Source organism: Hyaena hyaena, unplaced genomic scaffold (assembly GCF_003009895.1).
Source record: "Hyaena hyaena isolate Hyena2069 unplaced genomic scaffold, ASM300989v1 scaffold_274, whole genome shotgun sequence".
NCBI classification, from domain to species: domain Eukaryota; kingdom Metazoa; phylum Chordata; class Mammalia; order Carnivora; family Hyaenidae; genus Hyaena; species Hyaena hyaena.
Genome location: NW_024080907.1, coordinates 1173391 through 1186897, shown reverse-complemented (window position 1 = coordinate 1186897; position 13507 = coordinate 1173391). Strand labels below are relative to the sequence as shown.

Here is a 13507-nt window from a genome sequence, read left to right as displayed (position 1 = left end):
TGATTACTAAAATTTACCTCTTGGCTGTAATGAAATATATGTTATTGCAATAATCTCTACAATACAGTTTTTCAGACTGCAAGTTTTGACATGGTGGAGGGTTATGAAATTACTGTAGTAGGTGAAAACTCTTATTTTTTACAGGTTAAATTGAGAGAAAAATGACAGTCTATTACATACAGTAACTATTATTTGTGAAACCTATAAAGTAAATAGAAGTTTATTTAAAAATTTCAATTTTTGGGGCACCTGGGTGGCTCAGTTGGTTAAGGTTCCAACTTAGGCTCAGGTCATGATCTCACGGTTCGTGGGTTCGAGCCCCACGTCGGGCTCTGTGCTGACAGCTAGCTCAGAGCCTGGAGCCTGCTTTGGATTCTGTATCTTCCTCTCTCTCTGACCCTCCTCTGCTCATGCTCTCTCTTTCTCTCTCTCTCAGAAATAAATAAAACATTAAAAAAAAATTTTCAATGTTTATTTTTGAGAGGCAGAGAAAGAGGGAGATGTAGAATCTGAAGCAGGCTCCAGACTCAGCTGTCAGCACAGAGCCTGACGTGGGACTCAAACTGGGGACCCATGAGATCATGACCTGAGTTGAAGTCTAACACTCAATCGACTGAGCAACCCAGGCGCCCCTATTTATTTGTTTTTGAGAGAGCCAGATACAGCATGAGTAGGGGAGGGGCAAGTAGACAGAATCCCAATCAGGCTCCACACCCATCAGCACAGAGTCTGATGTGGGGCTCTAACTTATGAAACCATGAGATCACGACCTGAGCTGAAACCAGGAGTTGAACATTTAACCACCTGAGCCACCCAGACGTGCCTATTTATTTATTTATTTATTTATTTTAATGTCTATTTGAGAGAGAGAGATGGTGAGAGACAGAGTGCGAGCGGGGTAGGGGCAGATAGCAAGAGAGACACAGAATCCAAAGCAGGCTCGAGCCTCCGAGCTGTCAGCACAGAGCCCAATGTGGATCTTGAGCTCATGAACCACGAGATCACGACCTAAGCCAAAGTCAGACACTTAACTGACTGAGCCACCCAGGCATCCCAACCTATTTTAATTACATATTGTAGGGAAGGAAATTTTCTTTTTTCCTACTAGGTTCTCTAATTGAGACCCTATAAATTAGACTGACAAAACAGATTAACAAGAGAAAAACAAACTGAAGTTTATTCTTATATGTAGGAGCACTCAGATGAGTGACTCTGGAGGTTGATTAGAACTTGGGCATATATAGCATCTTAGCAAAGGAACAATACATTTTCAGAGAAGAGAACAAAAGAGAAGGATTTTGAGTTCCTAGCACTGCAAGTGATGGGAAAGTAATGATAAATAAAGGCTAGTAAGTAAAATTTGGTGTGTGGATTCCTCTGGTACCATTTCCAGGCTGATAAGGGTCTAAAGTTGTGGTTAACTTTTGTCCTTCCTGGTAAAAAGAGGAGAGAGGACATCTGTAAATTTATATCCTGCTTTTAGGCAAATGGGGAGAAGGCAGAGAGCTTTTCTTTCTGCTTCTTAATTTGTCAGCTCAAAATAGTCCTTAAGGACACTGAAGTAGCATGTTTTGAGGTGGCGTATTCTGCCTCCTACAATATGCATGCATATGGCTGGATCATGATGTAAAAACATCTCTTGCTGTGAGTTACGAGGAAGAAAATGCAAAGCCATGGATTACAATAAATTGCAAAAGCAATATGAGCTGCATGTTTTATAGTTCTTAGTACAACCAAGGTTTTATTTATTGACTTGGGGAAGCAATAAAGTTATTTGTTTTTTAATTAGAAATTTTGGGCTTTGTAATGTGAAAAGACAATTTTAGAATGCATTCTGAAAATTTATAAGACTTCTGATAGAGTAAGGATTGGATTTGGCAGCATTCTTGAATTGTAATTCTGTTTTATTGAAGATCATTATTTACATGTGCACTCGTGTCAGTAACAATATCCCAATAATGAAATTCTGCCTAAAAATTGGCAATTTGATGAAAAGCAAGTGAAATGGGTATATGTCGTATCTTCTGATACTGCTACTTAATTAAACATTAATTTGGTTATTAACTAATCAGAAACTGCTTACATCACAGTATTATGGAGCTTTCCATCCTAAGAAGCTTATGTTTCAGAATAGATTTAAGGTTCATCCATGGAATTTCTGAATTCGGTTAGTTGATTCTTTTTTTTTTTTTTTTAATGTTTTATTTATTTCTAGGAGGGAGAGAGAGAGAGAGAGAGAGACAGCGTGAGCATGGGAGGGTCAGAGAGAGAGGGAGTCACAGACTGAAACAGGCTCCAGGCTCTGAGCTGGCAGTCAGCACAGTGCCCTACGCTGGGCTCGAACCCACTAACCGCGAGATCATGACCTAAGCGAAAGTCGGACGCTTAACCGACTAAGCCACCCAGGCGCCCCCAGTTAGTTGATTCTTATGTACCTAGTAGACAGATTTTATTTATTTATTTTTTTAATTTTTTTTTTATTTATTTCTAGAGAGAGAGAGAGCGTGAGCAGGGGAGGGTCAGAGAGAGAGGGAGTCACAAACTGAAACAGGCTCCAGGCTCTCAGCTGGCAGTCAGCACAGAGCCCGACGCGGGGCTCGAACCCACGAACCGTGAGATCATGACCTAAGCGAAAGTCGGACGCTTAACCGACTAAGCCACCCAGGCGCCCCCCTAGTATTATGTATTATGCCAAAATTTTAGTAGTATGCCAAAATATTTAAGATTAATTCTAATGCAATTTATTTCAGACTAAATTTAGTGGAAGCTTTTGTAGAAGATGCAGAATTGAGGCAGAGTTTACAAGAAGATTTACTTCGTCGATTTCCAGATCTTAACCGACTTGCGAAGAAATTTCAAAGACAGGCAGCAAACTTACAAGATTGTTACCGACTCTATCAGGGGATAAATCAACTCCCTAATGTTATTCGGGCTCTGGAAAAATATGAAGGTAACAATGATTTTGTTTTTGTTGTCCTTCATTCTCAGTATACTTAGCAAATGAACTATCCTTATAATGTTGGGTCTGGTAACTCACTCCAAGTTTTTCTAACAGGTTTGTATTGACCTATAGTTACATTGTGGAAGTCCAGAATCATGAGACAACTTAAAATATTTGCTTTTTAGAAGTGAATGTCAGGGTATTTGGATTTATTGCACTAGCAGTGGCAGTTGAACAGGGTTCAGTAGCTAAAGAAGACTCACAGGGCCCAAAATGATATTGCTTTCAAATCTATAGTTTATTGAAGGAAAGGGGTGCAGTCTAGTAGAGCACTAATGTAAGGTTGCTCTATCACAGCCAGTTTCACAGCAGGGGTCCAGGGAGATCAGGTGTAGGCTCCTATTGTCCTTCCTTTTGGAAAGTCCTTGGCGAGGTACACTTGTCTCTCACATTAGGGACCACCAGTGTGTACAGAATACCTTGGAACTAGGGAGCTTAAAATGGAATTTTGCTAGACTTCTTTTCTTCTTTTTTTTTTTAAGTTTATTTATTTTGAGAGAGAGAGAGTACAAATAGGGGGGAGGGTCGGAGAGAGATGGAAAATCTCAAGCATGCTCCACACTCTCAGCGCAGAGCCCTATGCAGGGCTCAAACGCGTTAAACAGATTGTGACCTGAGCTGAAACCAAGAGCCAGGTTGTCTGGACTTTTCATGTTTTGCTGATCTTGTGGGCATTTTCCTGTTCTGTGATTAGCCTGTGTAGCAGAACCTTCTAGTGCAAGGAGGCCTCATTGACACTCATGCAAATCATGAATCACAAACAGTGTTGACAGGCTGAACAAACAAACCTGAATTTCCTCAGATCCATGATTACAGAACAACATGATACATTTGATGCCTTGACCAGAGAACATTGCAGTAAAGGAACTTGAAGAAAACCGTTCAGGCTAATTCCAGGCTTGCTGGAGTGAACCTTTCCAGCACATCTGTATAAACAAGTAAAGACAAAGGGTTTTGATAATCTCTAACAGTTGACGTCACAGTGAAGTTACCAGAATGATGAGAGCAAAGTTACATATTAATATAGTATGGATAAAATCAGCTTGCTCTTACAAGTGTAGTTTTTAACTTTTAAGTGAATCCTAAGTTTCTACAACAGCTCAGTGATTATGAAGTTATATGTCTCATACAGAAAGCATTTTAAGTTTCAGAGTTAAAAATCATCCCTTAGGACTGTTAAACCATTCAATACTATGAGAAAGCTTTTTCTGCAGACAGACATAAAAACCCAACTCTATGATGACAGGATTTAAAATAAGCACAGATTTAATTTAAATTTCATGATAACCTTATCCCTTAAAGTGTATAAGACACCTAAGTGCTTATCTTAAAGTACCTCTATGGAAGACTTATTCCTCTTCTAGCCAAGGCTCCTCTGCAGACTGGTGAAACTTAAATGCCCTTGCATTTTGTTACACTAAGGTGGAATTACAGAAAATGGGTCCTTATCTTTCTTGTTTCTACATTCTTTAGTGTGGCTTATGCAACCATTTACCTTCCCTGTGCTTCAATTTCCTCATCCAATAAAAGAATTAAGAAAAAAAATTTTTTTTAATGTTTTATTTATTTCTAAATAAATAAATAATAATTTATAAATAAATTTCTAAATAAATAAAGAGAGAGACAGCGTGAGCAGGGGAGGGCCAGAGAGAGAGGGAGTCACAGACTGAAACAGGCTCCAGGCTCTGAGCTGGCAGTCAGCACAGAGCCCGACGCGGGGCTGAACCCACGAACCCCAAGATCATGACCCAAGGGAAAGTCGGACGCTTAGCCGACTAAGCCACCCAGGCGCCCCTCACTTTACTTCTTGTAATTGATTTCTAGTTTCATACCATTTGGTCAAAGAGGATCCTGGACATGACTGACATTATTTCAATCTTGTTACATTTATTAAGACTTGTTTGTAGCTTAACATATGATCCAACCTGAAGAATGTTTCATATGTGCTTGAGAAGACTGTGTACTCTTCTCCTGTTGNTCCAGGCTCTGAGCTGGCAGTCAGCACAGAGCCCGACGCGGGGCTCGAACCCACGAACCGCGAGACCATGACCCAAGCGAAAGTCGGACGCTTAACCGACTAAGCCACCCAGGCGCCCCTAAGAATATCTTTTATAGTGTTGTGCTTTTCTGATTCCATATCCTCTGGCTCCATTCCAACAGAATCCATTGAAAGCACAAGAGGATTGACCAGGATTAGGGCTATAATAATCAGATTATCATGGAGATAGGCTCTCTAAACAATTAATTCACTCTTAACCACTTACATTATCTGTTTTGAACCTTACATCTCTTCCTTTCCATAGTAAAAAAAAAAGAAAGCATCCTTATTCCTGTCCTCTTCTTGTACCTGCATCTCTTTTTTGCCTTCCGTTCCTAGTCAGGATTCTGAACACCTACATTTCTGTCTTCCATTTGCTCAACTGCCTTCCAGCACTGACCACAGCACTGAAATGGCATTTGCTAAATTACTTACTGTTGCTAAATCCAGCCAGCACAGTCCAGTCCTTATCACACCAGCTTTAAATGCTGAGCTTGACCATTTTTTTTCCTTCTAGTTTTATTGAGTTATAACTGACATATAATACTGTGTAGGTTTAGCTGTGCAACATAATTTGACACATGTATGTATTGGAAAGTAGTTACCACAGTTAGTTTGGTTAACATCTGTCACCTCACATAGTTAAAGTTTTTTTCTTGCAATGAGAAGTTTTAAGATCTAATCTCTTAGCAACTTTCAAATATACAGTATAGTATTTTTAACTATAAGTCACCATATGCTGTACATTACGTTCCCAGAACTTAAATCTTCTAACTGGAAGTTTGTACCTTTAGACCACCTTCCCTTTTTTCCCCACCCCCAGCTGCTGGAAACCACCGTTCTTTTCTTTTCTTTTTATCTTTTATTTATTTATTTTTGAAGGAGAGAGACAGAGCATGAGCAGGGAAGGGGCAGGGAGAGAGAGAGACAAGAATCTGAAGCAGGCTCCAGGCTCTGAGCTGTCAGCACAGAGCCCGATGTGGAGCTTGAACCCATGAGATCATGACCTGAGCCGAAGTTGGACGCTTAAACCATTGAGACACCCAGGCACACCTCTTTCTTCTACTTTTAAATGTTTAATTTTGAGAGAGAAGGAATGCATGAGAGTTGGGGGAACAGAGGATATGAAGAGGGCTTGGTGCTCATAGCAGATAGTCTGATGCAGGGCTTGAACTGATGAACCATGAGATTATAACCTAAGTCAAAGTCAGACGCTTAACTAACTGAGACACTCAGATGCCCCTCATTTAAAAAAAAATTTTTTTTTAATGTTTTATTTGTTTCTGAGAGAGAGAGAGAGAGAGAGACACAGCGTGAGCAGAGGAGGGTCAGAGAGAGAGGGAGACACAGAATCTGAAATAGGCTGCAGGCTCTGAGCTGGCTGTCAGCACAGAGCCCAACGTGGGGCTCGAACCTACAAACCACGGGATCATTACCTGAGCCAAAGTCGGACGCTTAACCACCTGAGCCATCCAGGTGCCCCCCCCTTTTTTTTTTAAGTTTGAGAGAGCAAGTAGGGGGGAGGGGCAGAGAGAGTGGAAGAAAGAGAATTCCAGGCAGGCTCTGTGCTGTCAGTGCAGAGCCCAATGCAGTGCTCAGTCTCACGAACAAGAGATCATGACCTAAGCTGCAACCAAGAGTCAGACGCCACCATTCTTTTTTGTTTCTGTGAGTTCAGTTTTATTAGATTCCACATATAAGTGAGATCCTACAGTATTTGGCTTTCTCTGTCTGACTTATTTCACTTAGAATAATGCCCACCATGTTATAACAAGTGGCAGGATTGTATATATACACCACATTTTCTTTATCCATTAAACATTTTTTTTAACGTTTATCCATTTTTGAGAGAGAGAGAGAGAGAGAGGCAGAGTGTGAGTGGGGGAGGGGCAGAGAGAGAGGGAGATAGAATCTGAGCAGGCTCCAGGGTCTGAGCTGTCAGCACAGAGCCCGACATGAGGCTCAAACTCATGGCGAGATCATGACCTGAGCTGAAGCCAGATGCTTAATTGAGCCACCTAGGCACCCCATTCTTTATCCATTTATCCATCATTGGGCACTTAAATTGTTTCTGTCTTGGTACTTGTAAGTTTACTGCAGTGAACAAGGAAGTGCAGATATCTCTTTCGGATTATGATTTTATTTCTTTTGGATATATACCCAGAAGTAGAGTTGCTGGATCTTTCTATATTTTGCCTTTCTCTTAAGAGTCTCCCACCCCATTTCAGTTTTTGGCACTTTTTTCATTCAATACCAGGAACTTTAAAGCTGGAATTTTTGAAGGAGTTCTTAGGAGTGTCTTGACATTTCATACAAGATTTTGTATACGTGTCTTTTCTGGCCAGAGATCTGTAATTTCATCAGATATTCAAAAGCATATGTAAATTACCCCTCCCGTCCAAGAGAAAGGGTAAGAAATACTGTCATGCTCATTCTTTGGGGAATCTTTCATTGCCTGGGATAAGCACAGAAGTTAGGAATTGGACTTGAGAATAGCTTGGCTCTCTTCTTCCGGCATATAGGGGGCTTAATGTACTTGAGAGTTTTGCAACAGGTCAGTAATTTCCTACTGTTTTGGGGGTTACACTTAAGTTATATAGACCTTTGAGAGATCATAACACTATCTAAATCAAATGCTTCACTTTATCTACTTGGGCAACTGATGTTTGCTTTAAGGTATTTAAGTCACCCAGCCTAGAAAACATTGGGGAAGGAAGACTGTTTGAGGTATTGTGGTGCGAAGGACCATGTTCTTTTCTTTCTAACACATGGAAAATTAGAGACTCCAGTTGTGCCCTAATCATTAGGAACCTAACTGATCTGAGTTTTTTTCTTAAAAAAAAAAAAAAAAAAAAAAAACCAACAGAATGGAGGTGCCTAACTGGCTCAGTCAGCAGAGCATGCAATTATTGATCTCTGGGTTATGAGTTTGAGCCCATTGTTGGATATAAGAGATTGATTAAAAGTAAAATCTTGCAAAACAAAACAGAATGACATTTTACTGAGTTTAACATAGCTCCTAGTCTACTGATTTCATGGAGAGAGCCAAAACTGAGTCCAACTTCTGAGGAAAATAAACCAAATGCACTATCTTTAAAAGCAGAATCATGACTTAAAAATTTTTTTTTAGTATATGAGTATGTTGCTAGAAATTGAGTATATTCTCCTACCGCCTTGTTTAAGTCTAGGTTTAAAGTTACATTAATGTTATTCCTAAATAAATAAATAAATAAATAAATAAATAAATAAATAAATAAATAAAAGTAAATTCAGAGACAGCAGAGGGCAGCAACAGTCTAGAAAGCAGACCTGGGTTGAGTGATAGAAGCACTACTCTAAATCATCTTTCTCCTGTAAGAAATAGTTATTTGAAAACTGTCTTTGGGGCGCCTGGGTGGCTCAGTCAGTTAAGTGTCCAACTTCGGCTCAGGTCATGATCTCATGGTTTGTGGGTTCAAGCCCCGCTTCAGGCTCTGTGCATTAAAAAAAAGAAAAAAGAAAACTTTCCTTGGCTTTCCTTCTTCCTTGTATCTTTTTCTCTTAATGTTTAAATTTTGAGAGAGAGAGAAGAGCGTGAGCAGGGGAGGGGCAGAGAGAGAGAGACAGAATCCGAAATAGGCTCCAGGCTCTGAGCTGTCAGCATAGAGCCTGACATAGAACTGTAAAATCATGACCTGAGCCGATGTTGGACAGTTAACTGACTGAGCCACCCAGGTGCCTCCTTGTATCTTTTAAAATTAAAACTTGAGGCAAAACCTAAAATAATGGTATCGTGCATTTAGGGCAAATTCCTGGATATTGCTTAAGATAGCTCCTATAAGTATCCAGATGATTTCATTGATAACTTTTATTGTACCAGCTATCATGCTGAGGTGCATAACTTTTCCCTTTTCCTGTATCCAATTAATTGTCTGTTTCTGTTTAATACACTTCTTAAAATTTTCACATTTGCTATTTTTCCCTCCTCTGCTCTGTGCATCCTGCTCAATGAAACCATAGTAATCTTTCCTAGCTCATCTGATCATGTCATTTCTTCCCCTTCCCTTCAGAACACGTTTGTTGCATCCTGTAACCTATAAGAAGTCCCCTGGTCTGCATTTTAACAGCAAATAATTCTATATTGACAAATTACTTTTCCGAGAAGGTTGTACTCATTTATAGTGCCCATCACAGGATTTATAAGCAAACTTTGCATCCTCACCAACACCGTTTGGTTTTTCTTATGGTGATTAGTTAGTATATTTTAGTGGTTAGTTACTATATTCTGTTGCAAATGTTAGTGAGAGGTGGATGTAAGTCATTTGATGGAGGGACAGAGATGCAGGAATAATATGACTCCTAGCCCAAGAATAGATACCAAAAGATAAAATGGGAAAATTGCTGTAAGTGATGAGTGAAAGAAAGGAAAAATAATCTTATTTTTGGGACTGGAAAGGAAAACTCAGTTTTTCTCATGAGTCTTTGTCCTGTATCTCTTTTTCCCTCATATAGAACACTGCACTTCTAGTCACCAGATGTGTGGAACTTTTCCCTCCACACGCAACAATTTTCTGTGACACCACCTGGGTGTCCTACCATGTAACTCAAGCTCTGATATTGTCTCCCTGGAAATAGCACCAGATTCCTCAGGTTAAGGGCATAGTCCCACAAGACACCAGACCAGCTGGCTGCAGATTGAAGGTTCCTGTGATAACCTCCTTGGATTTTTTTTTTTTTTTATATTTTTTTTTTTTTTCTATGAGAGAGAGAGAGAGAGAGAGACAGCGTGAGCAGGGGAGGGTCAGAGAGAGAGGGAGTCACAGACTGAAACAGGCTCCAGGCTCTGAGCTGGCAGTCAGCACAGAGCCCGACGCGGGGCTCGAACCCATGAACCGCGAGATCATGACCTAAGCGAAAGTCGGACGCTTAACCGACTAAGCCACCCAGGCGCCCCGGATTTTTTTTTTTTAATGTTCATTTATTTTTGAGAGAGTGAGTACGAGTGTGCGAGGGGCAAAGAGAGGGAGACAGGATCCAAAGTGGGCTCCCTCTGACAGAAGGGAGCCTGATGCAGGGCTCAAACTCACGAACTATGACATCATGACCTGGGCCAAAGTCAGACGCTTAACCGACCCAGCCACCCAGGGACTCCTAATTTGCTGGACCAGCTCACAGAAATCAGGGAAACATATTTACCAGTTTCATTAAAGGATACAAATGAACATCCAGAGCTTCTGGTCATGGTTTGGTCTTTCTGTTGACCAGCCCCCATCCAGCAGCCCACCTTTATTTTTATTTTTTTAAGTAAACTCTACCCGAATATAGGGCTCAACTCATAACCCTGATAGGCACCCTTAGAGTCACCCTTTTAGAATGAGATGCTCCTAGCACTCTTAACACTTAGGGAATTATTGGGCGCCTGGGTGACTCTATCGGTTAAGTGTTTGACTCTTGATTTTGCCCATGTCATGATCTCATGGTTTTTGAGTTTGAGCCCCAAACCGGATTCTCTGTCTGCCTCTCACCCGCTCTTTCTCTCTCTCTCTCAAAAATAAATAAACATTAAAAAAAAAAACCACTTAGGAAATTACAAGGTTTATAGTAGCACTGTGCCAGGAACTGGGGGCAGAGACAAATCTGTTTCCTTTTGTCTCACAGGGACCGGCACAAGTATAAAATGATACTCATAAATAATCCGTGGAATCAGAGAAAAAGTCAATATAGGAAAGAAAAGTACTATATTGTCAAAATGAGAGTAGTGATAAAGGAGAAGGAGTATGGCACCAGAGAAAGTATTACTTGCACGTGAGGGCACTGAGGTGGCTGTGCTTAAACAAAAGGGATGCCCTGGCTGGAGAAGCTGATCAGAGAAGATGCTTGAACGAACGGGGTGGGGCATGAGGAAGGGAGAGAGGCCCTTACTCCAGAGTGCTGACCAGTGCTGGCGACAGTGAAGGAAGAGTGGGGACGGCCATGTACCAGAGGTCATCCGTCAGAGTTGTCTGATTACTTAGACATTTTACCGTGATTCACCTGCACTTCTACTTCTGTTGTCTTTGTTTAATTTGGTATTTTATTGGCTCCAGGCTCATATTTGTGTGAATACTTAAACTTTCATTAGCAGTATCTTCCCAGTATTTATTCCACTTACCTGAACTTTTAAATCCCATTTCATAAATCTATTAAAAAGGTCAGATAAAGTTTAATTATGCTTAATAAAACTTCTAGATTGGAATTGATAATACAAAGGATAAATTGTTTAAATCTTTGTTAATTAAAACTCAGGTCTTTTTATTACCATTTACCAAAGTATTTAGTAGAATAAAATGTTAATATCAACTTCACAATTAATTTAGACTTCCAGTTGACTTTATTAGTCATGGACTATTTTGAACAGTCTGATTTAGCAGACCTGTGACTAGTGCCAGGCAGGCGTTGGATCTGAGGTTAGTGTCCCTAAGGCATGTGTAAGGAGGTACCTCCTATCTGCTGTCCAGAACTGTCCTGTAGTTTGTTTTGATTTTTAGTGTTACTTGCTCATTTAACTTGAGACTAGACAGTCTTTCTTTACTTCACTTAAAATTTTTTTTGAGTGTAGTTGACATGCAGTGTTGCATGAGTTTCAGGTATACAGCATAGTAATTCAGCAACCCTGTATTTATGCTATACTTAAAAGTGTAGATGCCACCTGTCGCCATAAATACTATTATAATACTGTTGACTATATTTCGTATGCTGTACATTTCATCCCTGTGACTTATACATTCCATAACTGGAAACCTGTATCTCCTAATCCCCGTCACCCATTTTACCCATTTCCCTACCCCTTACCCCTCAGGCAGCCATCAGTTTGTTCTCTGTATTTATGCGTCTGCTTCTACTTTTTGCTTGTTTATTCATTTGTTTTGTTTTTTAGATTCCAAATATGAGTGAAATCATGCAATACTTGTTTTTCTCAGTCTGACTTACTTCACTTAACATAACACCCTCTAGACCCATCCGTGTTGTCACAAATTGCAAGATCTCATCTTTTTTTTTTTAATGACTGAGTGATAGTCCAGTGTGTGTATGTGTATTTGTGTGTGTGTGTGTGTGTGTGTGTGTGTGTGTGTGTGTGTGTGTGTACTTACATAATGCATCTTCATTCATTCATCTATCAGCGGACACTTAACANTTTTTTTTAATGACTGAGTGATAGTCCAGTGTGTGTATGTGTATTTGTGTGTGTGTGTGTGTGTGTGTGTGTGTGTGTGTGTGTGTGTACTTACATAATGCATCTTCATTCATTCATCTATCAGCGGACACTTAACATTGCTTCCATATCTTGGCTATTGTAAATAATGCTGTAAGGGTGCCTGGGTTACTCAATTGGTTGAGTGTTCTTTGGATCAGGTCATGATCTCATAGTTCATGAGTTCAAGCCCCACATTGGTCTTGGTGCTGACAACTGGGAGCCAGGACCCTGCTTCGGATTCTGTGTCTGTCTGTCTGTCTGCCGCTCCCCTGCTTGTGCTCTCTCTCTCTCTCAAAAATAAATAAGTAAACTTAAAAAAGAATAATGTTGTAGTAAATGTAGGGTTGTGTATATCTTTTCAAATTAGTGTTTTCTTTGGATAAAACATCAGTGGAATTACTGAACCATACAATATTTCTATTTTTCATTTTTTAAGGAACCTGCATACTCTTTTCCACAATGGCTGCACTAGTTTTCATTCCTCCCAATAGTGCATGAAGGTTCCTTTTTCTCCATATCTTTGCCAACATTTATTTTTCTTATCTTTTTTATTCTAACTATTCATCAGGTGTAAGGTGATTTCTTTTCTTTTTTAAATTAATTTTTAAAATTTAATTTATTTTTTAAATTTACATCCAAGTTAGCATATAGTGCAACAGTGATTTCAGGAGTCGATTCCTTAATGTCCCTTACCCATTTAGCTCATCCTTCTTGCCATAACCTCTCCAATAACCCTCTGTTTGTTCTCCATTTTGAGGAGTCTTTTATATTTTGTCCCCCTCCCTGTTTTTGTATTATTTTTGATTCTCTTATGTTCATCTGTGGTGTATCTTAAATTCCCCATATGAGTGAAGTCATATGGGATTTGTCTTTCTCTGACTAATTTTGCTTGCATAATACCCTCCAGTTCCATCCATGTAGCTGCAAATGGCAAGGTTTCATTCTTTTTGATTGCCAAATAATACTCCATTGTGTATATATACCACATCGTCTTTGTCCATTCATCCATCGATGGACATTTGGGTTCTTTCCATACTTTGGCTATTGTTGATAGTGCTGCTATAAACATTTGGCTATTGTTGAAAGTGCATGTACCCCTTTGAAGAAGCACACCTGTATCCTTTGGATAAATATGTACTAGTGCAATTGCTGGGTAGTTTTGTTTTTAATTTTCTGAGGAACCTCCATACTGTTTTCCAGAGTGGCTGCACCAGTTTGCATTCCCACCAGCAGTGCGAAAGAGATCCTTTTTCTC

The 13507-nt window shown here is 39.9% G+C and overlaps 1 protein-coding gene across 1 annotated transcript in view; it reads left to right on the top strand.

Moving 5' to 3' along the window:
- MSH2 (mutS homolog 2) overlaps window positions 1–13507 on the top strand; it is an 85819-nt gene that overhangs the window by 32323 nt on the left and 39989 nt on the right. Inside the window, exon 7 of the mRNA XM_039245949.1 lies at window positions 2751–2950. Coding sequence (XP_039101880.1) covers window positions 2751–2950 — 200 coding nt within the window. The remainder of the gene's footprint in view (window positions 1–2750; window positions 2951–13507) is intronic.